The sequence below is a fragment of the Osmerus eperlanus genome, chromosome 27 (genome assembly GCF_963692335.1).
Source record: "Osmerus eperlanus chromosome 27, fOsmEpe2.1, whole genome shotgun sequence".
In the NCBI taxonomy this organism is placed as follows: Eukaryota; Metazoa; Chordata; class Actinopteri; order Osmeriformes; family Osmeridae; genus Osmerus; species Osmerus eperlanus.
The window spans coordinates 1,574,338-1,592,500 of NC_085044.1; the positions used below are offsets into that span (position 1 = coordinate 1,574,338).

Sequence of the window (18,163 nt, forward strand, 5' to 3'; positions counted from 1 at the left end):
CTATATGCGAGCATATGTGGATGTGAGTTTTCAGTGCTATGAATGTGTGTGAACGTTTCATACGTGAATGTGTTTCATGTGTTACCAAAGACAGTCTGAATTATTTCCTAAACGGCCCCATAGTTAAACATGAAGTTACGTCGCTAACCCCACATCCTGCGCGGAAGCACCTGTAGGCATGATCATGTTAGCCTCTGGCCATGTTCTTAGCGAATGATTGTTTACGATATAGCACACTGTAATTATTTAAGCTGTGTAGGTTTTCTTCTGCTTAAAGGACTGAGTTAAGTACAGTAGCAACACTCCAAGGACATTGTGGATCTCTGATGTTGAATCTGTATAGGCCTACATAATTTCTGAACTTGTATTGTCTGTTTTCAATTTGCGTCTGGATTGTCAAAACCTTGCTATCACTTATGAACCATGATATCCGTTACAACGTGATATGTACCAGACTGCAGCTTTTAAGTCGTTCTTGAATTCCCAGTTCTTCCCCAAAAATTGAAAGGGCAAAGAGGAATGTCAGGGCTCATGCATTATCGGCAATAGCAATTATCAGAATGAATGAGGCAGCAATTGCAGATCCAACCGTTCTACATAAAATCCTGCTCATAATCCCTCCTCAAACTTTCCTCCAGCAATTATTACGTCGCTCCCCCCTCCCTTCCTTCCATCCCTCCATCGCATCCTCGTTTAATGCCTCTTTCATCTTTTTTTCCAGCCAACTTTTCCATCATATTCATCCTGATTAAGAGATGGAAGGGTGAAACAAATTATAGGGAGGTCGTCGAGCCAATGAATTTACAGTTAAACGACTAAGAGGTAATGACTTGTAGTCAAACGCAACCTATCATTTGGTCATATCAGCGTTGGCTTCTGATATTGTTCTCAAAGCGTGCAGACTTAATCTTTTCTGCAGTTTTTTTGTCATAAGATGGTGAGAGAGGAAATGGTTGAATTGACGAGAAACGCCCTCAAACCAAATCATTCTAACTTTTGGGATTGTAATTATGATGTTTATAGGCGGGTCAGAAGTCTTATCATAATTGTATGAAACATTTTACCTGTTGACTTTTATGCAAAGAGGGTACGGAGATACTAAATATCATTGTCGAGCTAGGTACAGCTCTTTGTGTTAAAAACTGCTTGCAATGAAAAGAAAAACGGTGTGCCTTCAATAGTGTCTGCAGTACAACAGCAAATATGCATTACAAAAGCATCGGCAATTCAACAAGGTTAAAAGGGCTAGTGGGAAATTGATATGGTACAACATTTTCCGTATTCCCTTTTGACATTCATCGCTTGCAAATTGCGCAGAGGCTTTGACCCCCCCCCCCCCCTCTGTTTAGAGTCGACCTCCAAGTGAATTCCGCTTAGCGTGGCGGCACTGGTTGAGTTACATTATTTAACAGTCAGGTAGCAAAGGGAGCCAATAAAAAGCAGTCATTTATCAAAACCTAGTCCCACCTCAAGCGGTTACGTGAGCTGCATAGTGGCAAGATCACATAATTAGTCCTCAGAGTGCCGGTTGGGGGAGGGAGGGAGCCCGGTGAAATGTGTGATGTAACTCACATATGTTCTTCCAGTTGTCTGAGGATCCAAACCATTTGTTCCTAAAGTACTTATTATTTTTATTACATGTTCTCACCACTAACCAGAACTTGACGTAAACACCTTTTGCACCGTCTGGAGTGTGATCACAAGCTATTTGACCAGAAATGTTCCGTTACGAAGCGTTTTAAGTATTTGTAACTGTACGTAGGCAACATGCCCAAAAGTGGGGTGACATGGCCTTGGATCACCTGTCAACAGTTTGGTGTTATTTTACAAAGTTACTGTTCCAGTCAGAAAAACAGGCTGCAAAAGAACAGCAGTTTACTCCAAGAGTTATAACAGAATGCAAAAGCTTTTAGTCTTGGACAGGTTTGTGTGCTTGGTCTCCACTAACCTGAAGCGTCAACGGTAGGTCACGATTTGCATTGTGAAGACGCCCTCAGGACTGTTATCCTCCGATAGACACATCTGGCAGAGCCCTCGTGTTCCTCACAACCATCTGTTGACCACGTGAGCAGAAATTCTGAACGCTTCCATCACGGAGGTAACTGACAATCTTTCTGACAAGCAAGAGCAGGAGGATGATGATTTATTGAAACCAGAAAACTTAGCTCCGGTGCTTTTATCGGGATAAAGTCAGTGGAGGCACGGATGAGAACTCTCTGGTCAAAGTTGTTACGAAGTTTGTTGTTGGTAGGCTACTGTTATTGGTTCGTCATGAGAATACATTTGTGAGGAGTTGTAAATGTCGCCTCAATGTAAAGTTTTACCGCTTAATAACACGATTACGCCCTGGCCCTATTTACTTATTGACTTATTATGCTTGATTGTCAACCCGGTGCACAAAACCATTTAGATTTCAAGCTGTTCGCAATTAAGTCTATGAGACGCATATTAATTAACCACCTACAGGGGAGCAGATCGCAGATAGTGATTGTATGTTCCTGAACACTACCACCTACCACGATGCAACTGTAAGAATATGTTGTATTTGTAATGATAACATTGTTGGCGCTGCTTTTTGCTAATGACTGCAGTGTGGTTGTGACTCAAAAAGAGCACTGCTGTGCTGATTATTCTGATTGAAAGATCCTATTTTTCAGAGGGAAAAGTCCTTATATTTGGGCGCAAGGAACCACATCTTAAATTGTAATCCTCCTCATTTTCTAGGTAGGTTATGGACTGCTGACATTCAAATGTCTTTTTCAAGAATAAATTGTGTCACCTTGAAGTGTGATGCGTTGTAAGTGGCACACATTTTCCATGTCATTATCCTTGGTGGCATAGAGTAATAACATTCTATACGATACAACTTTCTTATCCATTTCTGGAAAATGTTTGCCTTTGGCTTCACAGATTGAATATAGTTTGAATAAAAAAAAACACAGCACAGAACGTATAAAAATGTGTAACACAGAACACCCACGAGACATACATTACAAACACTACAAAACGACAAGAGTTTTAAACCAGTTCTCAAAGTGCAGTTCAAAAACTCTCGGGGTTACAATCTGGCATGCCACTTTATATGTACTGAGAAGAAAACACTGTTTGATTCTTTGTATGAAATACAAGGGCAAAAACATACCGCGGTCTGTTTGGTATCACACAGAACAACACCTTCCTTCCTCCAGGTCTACTTTCCTTTCAAATTTCTCAGAAGTATCTAGAAGCTCCAGAGAGGTAATCTTCCCCGCCTCCCTCGCTTTCCCTTCTAATATTAAGGACTCTTAAGATGCTTAAGTGGACTTTAACCCTGTTACCTTGGCCCCTTCCCACCCCCAGCGATGCTAATGGCAGTGTGCAGGCATCAGATAAATGTCACCTCGCTGGTGGCCTCTAAATCTCTGTCCGACCCTGGGAGCTGACCTGGAGCCGGCACATCAAGATGTCAACTCAGGAAATACAACCGTCGCATCTTTTGGGCACAAATTAAGTTGAGGGCTTCATGGGAATTGCCTGAGAGGTGATCAGAGACATTTTATGTGCTGCTTGAAGCTGTTATATGCAATGGGGAAGATATATATATATTTATATGTGTGTGTGTGTGTATATCACTTCATATTGTGGCACTCTCAAGTACAAGTTTGCACACTGCTGTGCAGAAAACCGTTTTTCTTTTTTCACACAGCTGAAGGACAGTTGAGTTTGTCAACCTTCTCAATCCCGTTTCTCCCTCCTTCCTTTCCCTCCTTCCTTTCCCTCCTTCCTTTCCCTCCTAAGCAGTAGAGTTAGTTAACCTTGTCCACTGCAAACCTTCCCGCCCCGCAGTCACCTCCAGATGAAGACAAACCTCTCACAGCAACCAATTAGGCCATGTCATTTTTATCCAAGATGTGTGGGCCCCTGGTTTGATAGATCATGTACGGGGAGCCGGAGGAAGGAGAGCGAGGCAGCCAGGCGTGGACACAGGTCAGTCCGTCCGACACACACTCGGCCCCGGCAGGTCTTGGCCAAGGCTCTTGTGATCGATGGAGAGGAAACAGGGCGTCGGTTATTTATAGGATCGGTAGGCCATTAGACCCATCTAGCCGCTTAGCCTTTTGCTCTGCCTGTTTCTCTGTGCCAACTGGGAGAGAAGTGGGGATTTAGAACAACTGGCAAAAACACAATGTAGAAATCCACCCCTTTGGATTTCTCCAACGGTGCTTCTGCAGAGGGTAAAACGCTGCTCTCCCATCGTGTAAAATCGAGTATGTTCTTAAGTCAAATGTTCGGTCTGAAAAGAGAGGGTTTGGATGGGCTTGTGCGAGGACAGGTGTCATGCAGTGACCCTTTTTAAAAATATTCTTGAGCGTTTGAAATCGTTTCAGAGTATGGTCAATGACGCCTCTAATTTAGCTTGATGAAGATTGGCGTCCCTGACGACCAGGTTTACTAGAGCATGCTGGGAATTTTAACCCATCCCTCTCCAAGCCCACCACCTCTACACGCCCCGGACTTGATGCCTTCCGAGGACCCTAACGTGTATTATTTGCAAAGGACACCTTCATTTGCGGGTGCGTGTGTTCTCGGGTAGACAAGGTGATATTCAGCTGCAGGGATAATTTGGGAAGTGCAGTGAAAGCTCTGCCAGAGCTGCCAGACCCTTGAACTGGAGATTCTGGGACCGTAGACGGGTCTGTCACACTTGGTTTTTAGGCCCGACCAAAGCCAACCAATTACCTAATTGTTCATTAACTGCATGCTGATTTATTATTTTTATCCCATTCGTTTCCATTTATTTCACATCCTTCCTCACTTAAATGGTAACAAGGTGACTTTCATGCTTGCGGTGGATGTAATTATAACACAATTACAAGTTTGTTCTACAGCAACAGATTTTCTGACATGTTATGGTGCTAGTGGAGGTGTGTGTGCATGTGCACAACCCACTGTCAATTGTATGCACAAAAGACACAATATTTGAGCAAATTGGCTTAAAGCAGCATTTGAATGCGTTTAATTATACATTGCAGTTATTTATGTTCAACTTTCAATAGGGTTCACACAAAATCTATGTATGTGTGTGTGTTTAAATACAGAATCAAGCCTCTAGTGCCTTTGCATTTACCTATTCACCAGCAAATGAAGACTTATTTGAGTTATTTTGGCTCCTTTTTTTGTTTTAATATGTCTCAAAGCATACTAATAGGAGCCATCTGTATGTTAACCATCATCAACAAACATGAGTAAAAACCTGAACTGTGAACCAATGAAAAACAACACAAAAACAATACAAAACTTCATTCTGTGAGTTCTGTTGCTGCTGTTTCCTGTTAGTATTTCCTGTTCAGGATGACTTAACCAGATGTTTAAACGTGCAAAACCAAGTGCTGCAAGTTAACCTAACATACATGGGGCTTAAAAAGTATCGACAAAAATAAACTGAACCGACTATCAAACTCAGGGGAAGTGAATACAAGTCTTACGTTGCCGCTTAATAGCGGGAGATCATAAAAATACAGCTTACGTTACGTTTCATCAACTTGGATTTGTAAAGCGACGATTATGGGATGGAGAAGCAAGCCTCGTGAAACTGGGAAGTTTGATTTATAGTATTTACTCTCACAACGTGCTGTGCGTTTATACTAGGCAGGCACGAGCGTGTTCCCCAGCGGTCTGGCCCTGGTGTGTGTGTGTGTGTGTGTGTGTGTGGGGGGGGGGGTCATGCACGTTCTTCCCTCCCCGCCTCAGCTGTGGGTCCGGGGCTCAATTAACTGAAGCTCACACACACACACACACACACACTCTCTCAGCCCCCTGGTCTCACACACACACACACACACTCTCTCAGCCCCCTGGTCTCACACACACACACACACACTCTCTCAGCCCCCTGGTCCCACACACACTCTCTCAGCCCCCTGGTCTCACACACACGCACACACACACTCTCTCAGCCCCCTGGTCTCACACACACGCACACACACACACACTCTCAGCCCCCTGGTCCCACACACACTCTCTCAGCCCCCTGGTCCCACACACACTCTCTCAGCCCCCTGGTCCCACACACACTCTCTCAGCCCCCTGGTCTCACACACACACACACACACACTCTCTCAGCCCCCTGGTCCCACACACACACACACACACTCTCTCAGCCCCCTGGTCCCACACACACTCTCTCAGCCCCCTGGTCTCACACACACACACACACACACTCTCTCAGCCCCCTGGTCCCACACACACACACACACACTCTCTCAGCCCCCTGGTCCCACACACACACACACACACACTCTCAGCCCCCTGGTCCCACACACACACTCTCAGATCCCTGGTCTCACACACACACACACACACACTCTCTCAGCCCCCTGGTCCCACACACACACACACACACACACTCAGCCCCCTGGTCCCACACACACACTCTCAGATCCCTGGTCTCACACACACACACACACACACTCTCTCAGCCCCCTGGTCCCACACACACACACACACACACACTCAGCCCCCTGGTCCCACACACACACTCTCAGATCCCTGGTCTCACACACACACACACACACACTCTCTCAGCCCCCTGGTCCCACACACACACACACACACACACTCTCAGATCCCTGGTCCCAACAGTGAGCCTCCAGCCACGTCCATAAGCTTTCCATAAGCTTTCCATAAGCTTTCCGGCCAAGCAGCCCTCCTGATCTGCAGGGTGGTGTTTAACGTTTGTGTGGTGTGTGTGTGTTTGTGTGGTGTGTGTTTGTGTGTGTGTTTGTGTGGTGTGTTTGTGTGTTTGTGTGTGTGTTTGTGTGTGTGTTTGTGTGTGTGTTTGTGTGTGTGTTTGTGTGCTTCAGACCATTTGTAGGGATGTGAGCTAACTGTCCTGTTTTGATGTGTCGATTTGGGGTACAGTGGGGACTGTGTGTGTGTGTGTGTGTGTGTGTGTGTGTGTGTGTGTGTGTGTGACTGTGTGTGTTGGTCAGGGATGTGGATGTTTCCTTGCTATTTCAGTTTCTCTGAAAGCATTGAAGACAGCTTTTAGGGACAAATCTCCAATTCCCCAAGCAAGTGTCACTACATTTAAGCTCCCTGTGAGACTGGAACATGCTAGCTCAGTTCCGTGACCCCTGGAATGTGCTGGAATAAACTGTTTTGTGTTGTTTCCATCCTGGAGCGCATGCTGTAAGTTGGAGTGAAGACGTTTAGTGTGTGCTGGCCTCCTATTTAACACTTGTTCAACAATTGTTTTTTGGTGCAGTTTTACAAATGTATTGTCATTTGGTATCGTTGGCAACTTATTACTGATCTTTAAATCTTATTTTACCAGGGGGGGGGCTTATAGATGACCTATAAGTATACAGGACTTGTTTGCCATCATCCCACAGTTGTCAAGATTCCCACAAGGCCTAGGACCTAGTTCTTCCAGGCTAGCCACCTGGACGCCCCGTGGCTGGAGCCTTCTTATTACCTGCCAATGTATTGGGTGGGGGGGGACGGAGGTGTCTTCCTCCCCCCCAGAGCTGTCAAGGCAGCTCGTCCATCCCCCCCCCCACCCCCCCCCCACCCCCCCACCGAGAGTGCAGGAGCAATCACCATAGTAACTACAGAGAAACTGCCTTGCCGGGGGGTTTAAGGACGCGGTCACTGGCAGGGAATCGATGGGGTCAGGCTCGCGCCGTGAGAGCTACCCTATTGGAGCCGTCTGTTATGAACATCTTTTCATTTCAGCAGGCGTTGCGTTCAAGGCGTTTGTTCAGATATTTTGGTGTTGTTGTTAGGGGCAGGATCAAGTGCAGAGAGGAAGGTCTGGTTAATAACGGGGTTTCACGTTCTGAGCTTGTTAAGCGCGACGCAGTCTTCTGTTTATCACAAACATGACCCAACATATGCAGGGAAAAAGCTAGACTGTGTGATCTGCGTTGCTATGCCAGGACATGCTCGATCGTATTTTGATAGAAATCTGCTCTAGGTAAGGGGTTCACATCCACCATGCAACATACTCGTGTGAAATTACAGCACGTTACGTTTACACTGGATTAACATGGATATTGAAGCGGGAAGTTTTTTGGGGTTGTAATTTCTTCTTCTGCCTAGAGGTTTTTTGAGGAACCCAATGGTAGCTGAAAGGAGAGGTGAAGGGAGTGTGAGGGGTCCTTACTGATGGAGACTCCCTTCCTCTTTACCGCCTGACTGGAAAGGCCTGAGAGTTGGGTTTGAGTGGTGCCGGTGATTTTGGTTGCATGCTCGACGGCTTTTTCTATCTTGCTTTTCTCGGTGAGGACGTTTTTCAGGAGAGGATGTTGAAGGGGGTGAGGACTGATTGGATGAGTGACCGAAACACTGCTGTTAAAAGGTTCTGGTGGTCGTTCAAACCATTCAGCTTTCTCAGGAGAAACATGAACTGTTGGACTTTTTTATTTTCTAAAATATATATATTTAGGGCACCTCTGCTTCGATTGGATAAGCAGTGAAGTATGACAGGAAATCGAGAGGGAAAATGCAGGAAATGTTCAGATGTGGATTCAAACTCTTTTGGGAACAGGGAAGATGGTTGTGTCCTTCCAGACCCCGGGGACAAAGCTGGTGTTCAGAAACAGCTGGGACACAGCTGTGCCATCTTGGTTGCCATGGGGACATGATCCTATAGCTCTTTATTCTTACTGAGGGACTGTATGGCTAAAACAACCAAGACATGTACAGTAGATACAGATTACAGTGGATGCTCTTTGTTACAAAGCAATCATGACCTGACTGTAAGCCCTGTTTGCCCAAAGTGTATGTCCAAGGTGTCCAAGGTTTTATCCAAACCGACACAAACTTGACACAAAAGCTGAAGATCGAGGATCAGAGGTAGCGTAGTTCTGAGAGTCAAGTCGGTATCTATCTCACCATTTTGTTGTGGTTCTAATCTAGTCATATGCTAAGACTAAGCTATTTTTGGTCCTAACTCAAGACGGTTCACCTAACGAGCATTTCAGTTGTTAAAAACGAATTGGCAAGCAGAATTTTGTTGATTATGTTCCTAGATTGACGTGTTATTTCACACGTTTGAGCACGTGTGTAACCTTGTAAACATCCTGGATGTGTGAATGTTGTTGTCTCCTGATTGGTGATTGAAGGGTCAAACTGCGGCTCGTCTGGGGACAAGACGGCCCAGCCTTTCCTCTGCCTTCTCACCCCAGTATGAACACACACTCGTGTTCTATAGTGAATCGTTTTACAGCTGACCATCATTTTATTGTACTTAAATTTGTGCATTCAGTAGCTCAGTTATGGCCTGGTGAAACGATCCCATGTCCTACTTAGTTGGCCTGATTTTTATTACAAAAAAATACGTATAGTATATGCCATATTCTGTGCTCACATAACATTTACATTTAGTCATTTAGCAGACGCTCTTATCCAGAGCGACTTACAGTAAGTACAGGGACATTCCCCCGAGGCAAGTAGGGTGAAGTGCCTTGCCCAAGGACACAACGTCAGTTGGCATGACCGGGAATCGAACTGGCAACCTTCGGATTACTAGCCCGATTCCCTCACCGCTCAGCCACCTGACTCCCAGTGACTCCCATGTTAAGTAATCAAATAACATTTGATTACTTAGCATGATTTATATTTGAAAGGCAATGTTTCAATTGACTGTTAACTTAGAGCTACAACTGGTAACAAAATAAAATAAAAAGAGAAAAAAACGCCCCCAATTCTTGTTCGGTCCTTGACCCTTGCCCTCCAGCTTGAGTTGATTTCGCAGCGGCTTCACAGAATAAGACGAGGAGGAAGGCAAAGGAACAGAATAGTCTGATAAGTAGCAGGCCGCTCCAAAATATAACATTTGACATTTCACCAGCACTGGAATGTCTGTAGCTAAACAGCTCTCGAAGGACCTCATTAGCTTACACAATGTGTTTTTAGCCAACAAAACTTGTTGTATATTTTAGGGCAAACCATCCTTGGATGAGATTTAGGTATTTGACAGGTATTATCCAGCACCTTCACACATCTCTTGGATTGAAAAGCAGTCTGAGTTCATTTTCTAAAATCATGTCATAATAAGGTATCTATTTGTAAGCATTTAATACTGTTGAAAAAGAATTATACCTAAGTCAAAACATTTATTTCTCGATATATAATACCTTTACAAAGGTTTTAAAGGAATGAGCATGAACCGCCAACAGCGAAATCTAAAATATGTATAAGATTAAAAACGGTTTTGTGCCTTCCTGTTGAGAGAAGACCATTTTATCTACACATTAACCAACCTAAATTCATCTTTGTCTTTTCTAGACAAATATTGCTTCTGACATAGCCAAACGATAAGAAAGCATTAAACATGAACTCTATTAATCATCACAGTGAACAAATTCCACTCATAGCCTTCTAATTGTGAAGGAAGAGCAACCATGTATTTTTAATGATCCACACACACACTACTGCATCAGAGTGCAAAGTGAAAGAGGTTGAAGTTGTTTATTCCAGTGCTTAATTTTCACATCCTCCGCTCGAATCTGTGAATCCCCTTTCATGGCATTGAGAGGTTTGACATTTTATTTGGATTAAATTGGCTCGCAGTCTGTGCAACAGAGATAAGAAGAAATACTGTGGTATGAAATATTTATTCATTTCTTTATGTTGCATTCTGGGGGATTTTGTAGGGGTTTTGGGTACATTCAGTCAGACGACCTTGCATAGCATTTCCAATAGCAGGGCTTTTGCCAACAACGACACTACCAAAGTATACCAGGGCTCTCCTTACTCCAGTGCGTTTGCTCTATACCCAAGAGTTCCCACACTGCAAATAAAGAAAAAGGGTAAAATGATGTTTTAAAGGTGACACAGATCACAAAATATTTCCTTTGCTCAAAGGACGTGATGGAAGGGCAAAGGGAAACAGCTGAGATCATCCAGCACCTTTTCCTCCTGTTCACTTCTGATCCTCGTGAGCTTACTTACTTATTGGTAAAATGTTCAGACTCCCAGACGAAGAAATAACAGTTCTAGCTCTAAATACATTATTATTATTATTATTATTATTCAGATGCGGGGCACTTGGACCAAACGGTTGACTTGAGGTGACATCATTTCTATTTTTAGACGAGGCTCAACTCCCTCCGGGACTTCCTAATGCACTGTGAGGCTCTCGCTTACAACCTTGGACTTTTTGCACCCTCTGCTAGGCACCCCCCCGAGGTCTCACCAGCCACAAATCCTGGTGGAGGTTTTTTGGTTACAGTCACCACGGGACATATCTGTCACACAGTAGAGGGGAGCGCGGGGGGACGGGGACGAATACTTGGTTCACCCACTCATGCTCTTCCTCAACAGGAGTATAAAAATAGTCAGTGTTCTTGGCACATCAGAAAGGTATTATAATGTTTCGTTGACGGATTCCCTGCAGTATATCATAACAGCATCCCAGTGGGAGAACACTCTTTTAATGCCGTTCTGTTGCATCGAGGGGATTGGTTTCTTTGGTTCCCCTGGTAACGGGCGCCCTTGACGACTACTTCTGTCATCTAAGAGGGGGGGACGGGATCGGCTAAATTTACTTACCTGGAATCCCTCGGGATGGTGTAGGTTACTGGATGTGAAGTAAAGTAGTTCGAGGACCAGAACCGGGCCAGAGTCATCATGCAGTCGTCAGGATATGGGCCGTGGGGTTTATGAAGAGCACATGCAGCAGCTAACAAGGAGGTAAGGACTTTGGGCTGATAAATTAGTCATCTTTTTTCGTATTTATCGTGGTTCTCAATAGGTCTCACAAGGGGTGCAGCGAAGCAGAGAATGGTTCCAAAGTGGCGTTCTTTATAGTAGAGCATGTGGAGATGTGGGGGGAAATCCAGCGTTGGGCCAGTGCAGGGACAGGACGAGAAGTTTGTCATTGAGAGCGCCACAGTGTTGTTCCAAAACAACCGGAGAGTTCCAGGAGCTGGCGGGAGCTTGTGGGGGACAGGCTTGTGGGGGACAGGCTTGTGGGGGACAGGTTTGTGGGGGACAGGCTTGTGGGGGACAGGCTTGTGGGGGACAGGCTTGTGGGGGACAGGCTTGTGGGGGACAGGTTTGTGGGGGACAGGCTTGTGGGGGACAGGCTTGTGGGGGACAGGTTTGTGGGGGACAGGCTTGTGGGGGACAGGCTTGTGGGGGACAGGCTTGTGGGGGACAGGTTTGTGGGGGACAGGCTTGTGGGGGACAGGCTTGTGGGGGACAGGCTTGTTGGGGACAGGTTTGTGGGGGACAGGCTTGTGGGGGACAGGCTTGTGGGGGACAGGCTTGTGGGGGACAGGCTTGTATCGTGGCGTCTGTGAGGGTCGCTCGTGTTTTCTGGGGAAAGTGCTTTTCCCGTTGAGGTACAGTGGCTCAAATGAGGACAGTGAAAGGCATGGACCACATCTGCCAATCAGCAGAGAGGGTATGTGTTCTGTGGGATCCCCTCCAAGAAAGTGTCACGTCACCCATTGATTGAATTTTCATGGGCAAATGTGTACACACCAAACACACACACACCCATACACACACACCCATACACACACACCCCCATATACACACACACACACACACACAGGAACATGGACACGCACTGTCCTTGTAGGTTCTCTTAATGTCCTCTGATTCCTAATGCTATTACAGACACACTGACAAAGTTTGAGAATCACTTTGCTTCATGCTTGTTCACCGTACATGGATTTACATTAGATACGTAATTAATATTTGTAAGTAATTGGTAGCATGAGGAAATAATTAGCCTTTGGATTTTTCTCGCCAAGCGAGTCAACCAAGAACACATTGTCCCTTTTGGAACAGAGAAGACACTGTGATGTAAATTCAGAGTACTCTTGCATAGCATTTTCACTGTCACAAACCAAGACTATGCAAGACATGTATTTCAATATTGTGTCATCAGTTCCCAGCACATGCAATATGTCTGGACTCCCCAGATGACAAGTTTATTGTGGCATATTAACTCTTCAGACATCTCTTTCACAGTGTGGTCCCTAGCCCTGACATGCCACCTGCTATGGATTCCACACACGCACACACATCTACACATACACCTACACACACACATCTAGACACACACACCTACCCATACACGTACACACACACTCACACACAAAGGCTGTTGTCTTCTTTTTCCATCATGACACCAGACACTCCCCTGGCAGACTATTATCCCCCACTACTGCATCACCAGCGGAGCGCAAGTGACAGATGCCATGGACAAAAGCTGTGACATAGCAAACGGCTCTCACCTTCCACCAAATGTTCCCTTTATCATTTCCCTGCATTTGATTTTATGGCTTGATGGCGCAGTTCTTCCCTGTGAGAAACGTGTTAGGTCTTTTCTTTAGCTGGGTAAATAACGGTCCACCTCAGATGGCTGAGCGGTTAGGGAATCGGGCTACTACTCAGAAGTTTGCCGGTTCGATTCCTGGCCGTGCCAAATGATGTTGTGTCCTTGGGCAAGGCACTTCACCCTACTTGCCTCGGGAGAATGTCCTTGTACTTACTGTAAGTCGCTCTGGATAAGATCAGGTTCTGACTAAATGTAATGTAATGTAATGTAGAGGTTCGACTGAGTTAGAAGCTGTGCTGTTGGATCAGTCTTGGAGAGCTTCCAGTCCAGGGAAGACTCTGCGTCTGACAGACGAGTGTTTTGAATAGAAAGATGATTTCGGGGGATGGAGAAGGATGGCATTTCCCAGGCTTTATTGGACAGTTTTAAGTGTGTGACAGGAAAGGCAGGGAGAGAGAGGGAAGAGAAGACATACAGCAAAGGGCCCAGTCCGGATTCGAACCCACGCAGCTGCGGTAAAAGCCTCAGCCTACATGGTTCTCCCACAATACCCGGTGATGAGCTCCCAGTGGCCGTTTTAGCGCTTCATCTCTCTCACGGTCGTCCCACCACTTAACGTCCACTCACCCCGTGCCTCCGCCCCCTCCGCAGGTGTCCGCAGGGGGACGTGGTCACTCACACCGCCTGGCTCAACCGCTCCAGCATCCTGTACGCGGGCGAGGACAAGTGGTCTGTGGACCCCAGGGTGAGCCTGGTGACCTTCAGCCAGGAGGAGTTCACCATCAAGATCGAGGACGTGGACACGAGCGACGAGGGCCAGTACGTGTGCGCCGTCCAGACGAGCAGCCGGCCGCGGACCACATCGGTGCACGTGCTCGTGCTAGGTAAACAAACACGCTCGTGGGTTGTCTCTGCCTGTCTGCCTGTCTGTCTGTCTGTCGCTCTGTCTGTCTGTATCTCTGTCTGTCTGTCTGTATCTCTGTCTGTCTGTCGCTCTGTCTGTATCTCTGTCTGTCTGTCGCTCTGTCTGTCACTATCTGTCGCTCTGTCTGTCTCTATCTGTCGCTCTGTCTGTCTGTCGCTCTGTCTGTCACTCTGTCTGTCTGTCTGTCGCTCTGTCTGTCTGTCTCTGTCGCTCTGTCTGTCTGTCTCTGTCTGTCTGTCTCTCTCTCTCTGTCTGTCTGTCTGTCTCTCTCTATCTGTCGCTCTGTCTGTCTCTCTATATATTTCGCTCTGTCTGTCCATGTCTCTCTACATATATTTATGTCTCTCTGTCTTTCTCTATATATATCTGTCTCTCTCTATTAGGCTTAGGGGATGACTGCATGGTCTGTGAAACTCTTAAATGTAATTTTGAGACTAAATTCACCAGCACAGGGCCTTGTCTCAATCCACTAAACCTAATTACAAGATTTTCTGAGCCATATGTTCTGATGAAGTGGATAATAGTCTGATTAGGGGTGACCAATGATATTGGTCCTCAGTGATGCTGTGTTTTTTGTAATCAGTGGATCCTGAGTGAATTTGATTGATGACGCTGTCATTTCGGAGTATTGGAGCGTGGGGGCGGAACAAGCTGCTAAGGGGGCAGAGTGCTCCGGGTCTTAAGGCAAATTTTCTACCCAGCTTCTTTTAATGGCTTGTCTATTCATAAATTCCCATGTGTCTTGACAGTGAAAGTCAAATGAATGCAGTGTGCTGTTGTCTTTTTCCCCCGGACGCTGTGGGCGATGTTTAGTTTGGGGTAGTTGGAAGACAAAGCTGGGATTGTTCGTTCTTTATGTCGTGGGGTGTTCTCTCTGCAGGGCTGATGTTGTGGCGGAGTGCCGAAGCTAAATTGCTTCATTTCAGTGACACTGTCACTCATAAGAAAAGATGACTCGTTCTGTGATCAAAATGAAAGTTAAACAAAAAAACATTCAAGCAAGTTTACAGATGTCCACCTTATTATTTCACTTCTGAATAACATCGAATAATAAAGCAATGCATGGTGTGTCACTGTATTTGCCAACCGGGTCTGTTTGGATTCTGATGACTCTTAATATGTGGGCGTTAGGGTTCCTTTCCAGCTTAAGCTCATCAGCAAATAACTAATCATGAAATAAATCGTTTCCATCTCCGGTAGATTGTGGGTTGTGGAGTGTAGTTTGTTGGTTCAGGGTTTGTACACAAACAAGAAAGGAGATTACCATTTCCAGCCAATAACACACATTTAGCACGTTTCCCTTCTCGTGATTAGATACTGTGATAGCGAAGCCCCATACAGACTGTATCATCGGCCTGTACAACATCGCTGATCTTTATCTAAATCTGTCATCTTGGAATCCTCAGATCATTGTGTAGTTAATTGACTGAAGTCCTATCAGACAAGTGTGTGGTTATTTTTTTATTTTTTTTTGTTAATTCTAATTAAAAGACAGATTAAAAAGTACAGAGAGTCACGTGTTAACCCGGCGGTGAGTGGAACTGCCTCAATAGGGGGTTGGCCTCGTTATTTAACAGCCTCTTGATTGCTTCCCTGCTGCCAGTGAAAAAGACACGCTACCAACTAGGCCTGTTCCTACATTCCCCCCCCCCTTTCATTTGGCTATTAGTTATGAACAGTTAAGCATTCAACCAAGACAGGACAAAACCTGTAGAGATAGATAAAAGAAACGTTGCCTTGGTAACTCAAAGAAGACAGAATAGTCGGTTGATTGGGAGTACGCCCGAACACTTCAACAGAAAAGGTCAGACATACAGCGGCTCTGCATTCTCAAGCCACCATCTCACGCCTCACATATTTCTCTCAAACAGGATGTGAAGAATGAAATCATTTGCTATCTTATTGAAGCTTGCTTTGCAGCCTTGTAGCAGGTTCTATTGATAAGAGGGTGACAGAGGCATCTCATCTTGAGTGTTTACAACCCACACACAAAACATGTTTTCTCCGGGAGAGAATTGGAAACGTGCGAGAGCCTAGCCTACCTTCCCACCCACCAAACGAAGCATTGCCTTTCATATCAATTAATATTTGTCACTGTCATTTTTTCCCATCAGATTACAGGTGGATGACAGTAACTTGGCCACTTAATATCATATTATAATACAGTGAGATAATTTTCTTTCAAAATGACACACCTGTCAGTGATTGTTGTTAGCACATCATACCTTATTATTTGGCTTGGAATTTGCTGTATGCTAACTGTCTGAAATACTGTGAATCACAGGCCATTCAATCAAGCTGCCTGTCCTTTTGACTATAGAGAAATTATCTTTGTAATAAAGAAATACATTACCTTAATTAAATTAATGCAATGTTTGCCTTGGCAAATAGATCATCCACAAATTGTTTTCAATTACATGTAAATCAAAGCCGCTACCTCAAATCAGAGATGGCATTTGTGCTCTCTGACATTTTCATTGCCTATACCTTTTAATGCTTTCAAGGTGAGCACATTTAATGAAACTTCTAGTTTTGACTTGTCTCCAGGGATCGATGTCGTCATCGTTTTACAACATGGCATGCTGCGAGGCTTCTGCTCTAGGTGTTGCAGCGGATTAGGAGTTTGCAGCTTCACAACCGCAAGGCACCACAGTCACCGCTCTGCATCTCTGTGTCAGACGACAAGCAGTTGCATCACCTGAGAAACATAATTAGTTTTAGACATCAAAGACACCCCATGCGTTATGTATTCAAACATTTATTTACTGTTGAAAGCTCGAATCTGGCGATGGCATTTAAATTCGCCTTGGAGATGACCCAGAAGCACATGATGTTATGCACAAGATGATCTGTAAGTGGCAGTTACATAGTCACGTGTCTTTTTAATGGTACAGTTACGCTGCTGAACGCACAGGACAGCTGACGAAGGCCTTTGTGTGTTTGCAGTTCTCCTGATGATGCATGGGTCCGGCAGTGTGCTGTCATGTACACCTACGCTGCTGTGATCATGTTAGCTTAGGCGGAAGTAACCTGGAGGCTGGAATTAGCTCCTCTCACCAGAGACTTGTCAATGATTTGAGATTTGGAGACTTGAAATGTATCTTTGAGTAGTTGCAGGTGTGCCTCGGGGTATTTGAGCAAGCTTATTTTTGTTTTGTGTTCTGTACAGTACCTGCTAGCATCCACATTTAGGTGGCAAGTCTAGAAGTTATTTGAAGTTGCATATCTGATTGATTCAAATTTCCTTGCCTTTACATATACATTACATTTACATTTAGTCATTTAGCAGACGCTCTTATCCAGAGCGACGTACAGTAAGTACAGGGACATTCTCCCTTGAGGCAAGTAGGGTGAAGTGCCTTGCCCAAGGACACAACGTCACGTCACGGCCAGAATCGAACTGGCAACCTTCAGATTACTAGCCCGATTCCCTAACCACTCAGCCACCTGATTCCCTACATGTTTGCAGCTCATGGTACCTTTCCCTGTCTTAACTTGAAAGGAGTCTCACCCCCATTATTCTGCTTTTTTACATCGTTTAGGGGCACCGGGTAAATGCTAAAGTTATCCCCCAAGCAACTTTTGAAACGCAAGATCAGAGATTAATAGAATTTTAATTATCAAAAGGAATCACAATTCAACTGTACCAGTAGTATTTCCCAGTGCATATTCTGTCAAATAAATCTGTAACAATACTGCAATTAGTAGCGTAAACTAACCTCTGCAGAGCTCTGACTTGCTGAATGATAATTTCACGATGAACTAATAGGGAGTCAGGTGGCTGACGTTGTGTCCTTGGGCAAGGCACTTCACCCTACTTGCCTCGGGGGAATGTCCCTGTACTTACTGTAAGTCGCTCTGGATAAGATTGTCTGCTAAATGACTAAATGTAAATGTAATTGATTATATTTGAGATAGTGCATGTATTATTCCCACGCAAGCTGCATTCTCACAAGTCA

At 45.1% G+C, this 18,163-nt stretch overlaps 1 protein-coding gene across 4 annotated transcripts in view; it reads left to right on the forward strand.

Moving 5' to 3' along the window:
* Window positions 1-18,163, forward strand: part of ntm (neurotrimin) — a 183,666-nt gene that overhangs the window by 145,665 nt on the left and 19,838 nt on the right. For all 4 annotated transcript variants that reach the window (XM_062453236.1, XM_062453235.1, XM_062453238.1 and 1 more), the window contains one exon: window positions 13,931-14,163. In XM_062453236.1, the coding sequence (XP_062309220.1) occupies window positions 13,931-14,163 (233 nt within the window). The remainder of the gene's footprint in view (window positions 1-13,930; window positions 14,164-18,163) is intronic.